This window comes from Choloepus didactylus, chromosome 16, assembly GCF_015220235.1.
Source record: "Choloepus didactylus isolate mChoDid1 chromosome 16, mChoDid1.pri, whole genome shotgun sequence".
Classification (NCBI taxonomy): domain Eukaryota; kingdom Metazoa; phylum Chordata; class Mammalia; order Pilosa; family Megalonychidae; genus Choloepus; species Choloepus didactylus.
In genome coordinates, this window is record NC_051322.1 from 26,929,521 (window position 1) to 26,930,632 (window position 1,112).

General features: G+C 38.1%; 1 protein-coding gene across 1 annotated transcript; it reads right to left on the reverse strand.

Annotated features, from left to right (window-relative positions):
* Nucleotides 1-542: 542 nt before the first annotated feature.
* On the reverse strand, nt 543-1,112 carry LOC119511621 (60S ribosomal protein L21). The gene has a single exon (XM_037806131.1). The coding sequence runs from the start codon at nt 1,072-1,074 to the stop codon at nt 592-594; it is 483 nt and encodes a 160-aa protein (XP_037662059.1). The 5' UTR covers nt 1,075-1,112; the 3' UTR covers nt 543-591.

A 1,112-nucleotide genomic window follows, 5' to 3' on the forward strand; every position in this document is an offset into this window, starting at 1 on the left:
ATGAGAATAGAAATCACCTGGGAAGCTTGTTAAAACTATAGATTCTCCCCGCACCCCAGACCAATTGAATCTGTTCTCTAGAATAGGGACCTAGGAATTGGTATTCTAACTAGAATTCCAGGTGGTTTTATGATCATGAAAGTTTGAGAAACACTGTGCTAGGAAATTCCTTAGGATTAGTAGTTCAATGTTATTCAATTTAGTGATTCAAAACATGTGTTTTAGAGCTGGCAGAATGGGTTGAAGGCCCCGCCTTCCACTTACTAACTGGGTGACTTATGACAAGGTACCAAACTAGCTTGATTCAGTTTCCTCACCACTAAATTATCAATTATAGCTTTTCATACATCACAGTTTTGTTTTGTAAATGAGGTAATACAAAAACAGTCTCTTAGCATGCTCCATATATTAAATGTTTAATTTCATTAGTATTTATCATTTCATTGTTATTATCAGAGTAAGATAAGTTCTTCTGAAACTTTGGGGAAACATCTCAACTTGAGGAATCTTGAGTCACAGCTTCACTTTTTTTTTTTTTTTTTTTTTTTTTTTTTTATGATCCACAAGTCTTTTATTTCTTTTTTACACCTTTTATGCCATGAATTCATAGGGAATGGGCTCCAGTAGCTCAGGCTCTTTTCCATTGGTTCTCACAAAGTGTGCTTCTCTGGGTGGAGCAGGCTGGCGCTTCAGTTGAACCCAGGTACCTTTCTCTTTGGCTTCCTTTTTTTTCTGATCATTTTCCTTCACACGCTTTAAGAAGCTATCTCGGCTCTTAGAGTGTTTAATATGCTCAATACGTACATTAATTCTCTTGGCAAGAATCTTGCCCTTCACTTGTTTGTTTACAACGATACCAACAGCATGCTGGGTAACATTGTAGACTCTTCCAGTTTTGCCATGGTAACATTTGTGAGGCATTCCTTTTTGAACAGTGCCCATTCCCTTGATGTCTACAATATCACCTTTCTTGTAGATTCGCATATACGTGGCCAAAGGAACAACTCCATGTTTTCTAAAAGGCCTAGAAAACATATAGCGGGTGCCTCTCCTCTTTCCCTTTGTGTTCGTCATTTTGGCAAATTACTGCAAGACGGCGGTTCCGGCCGAAA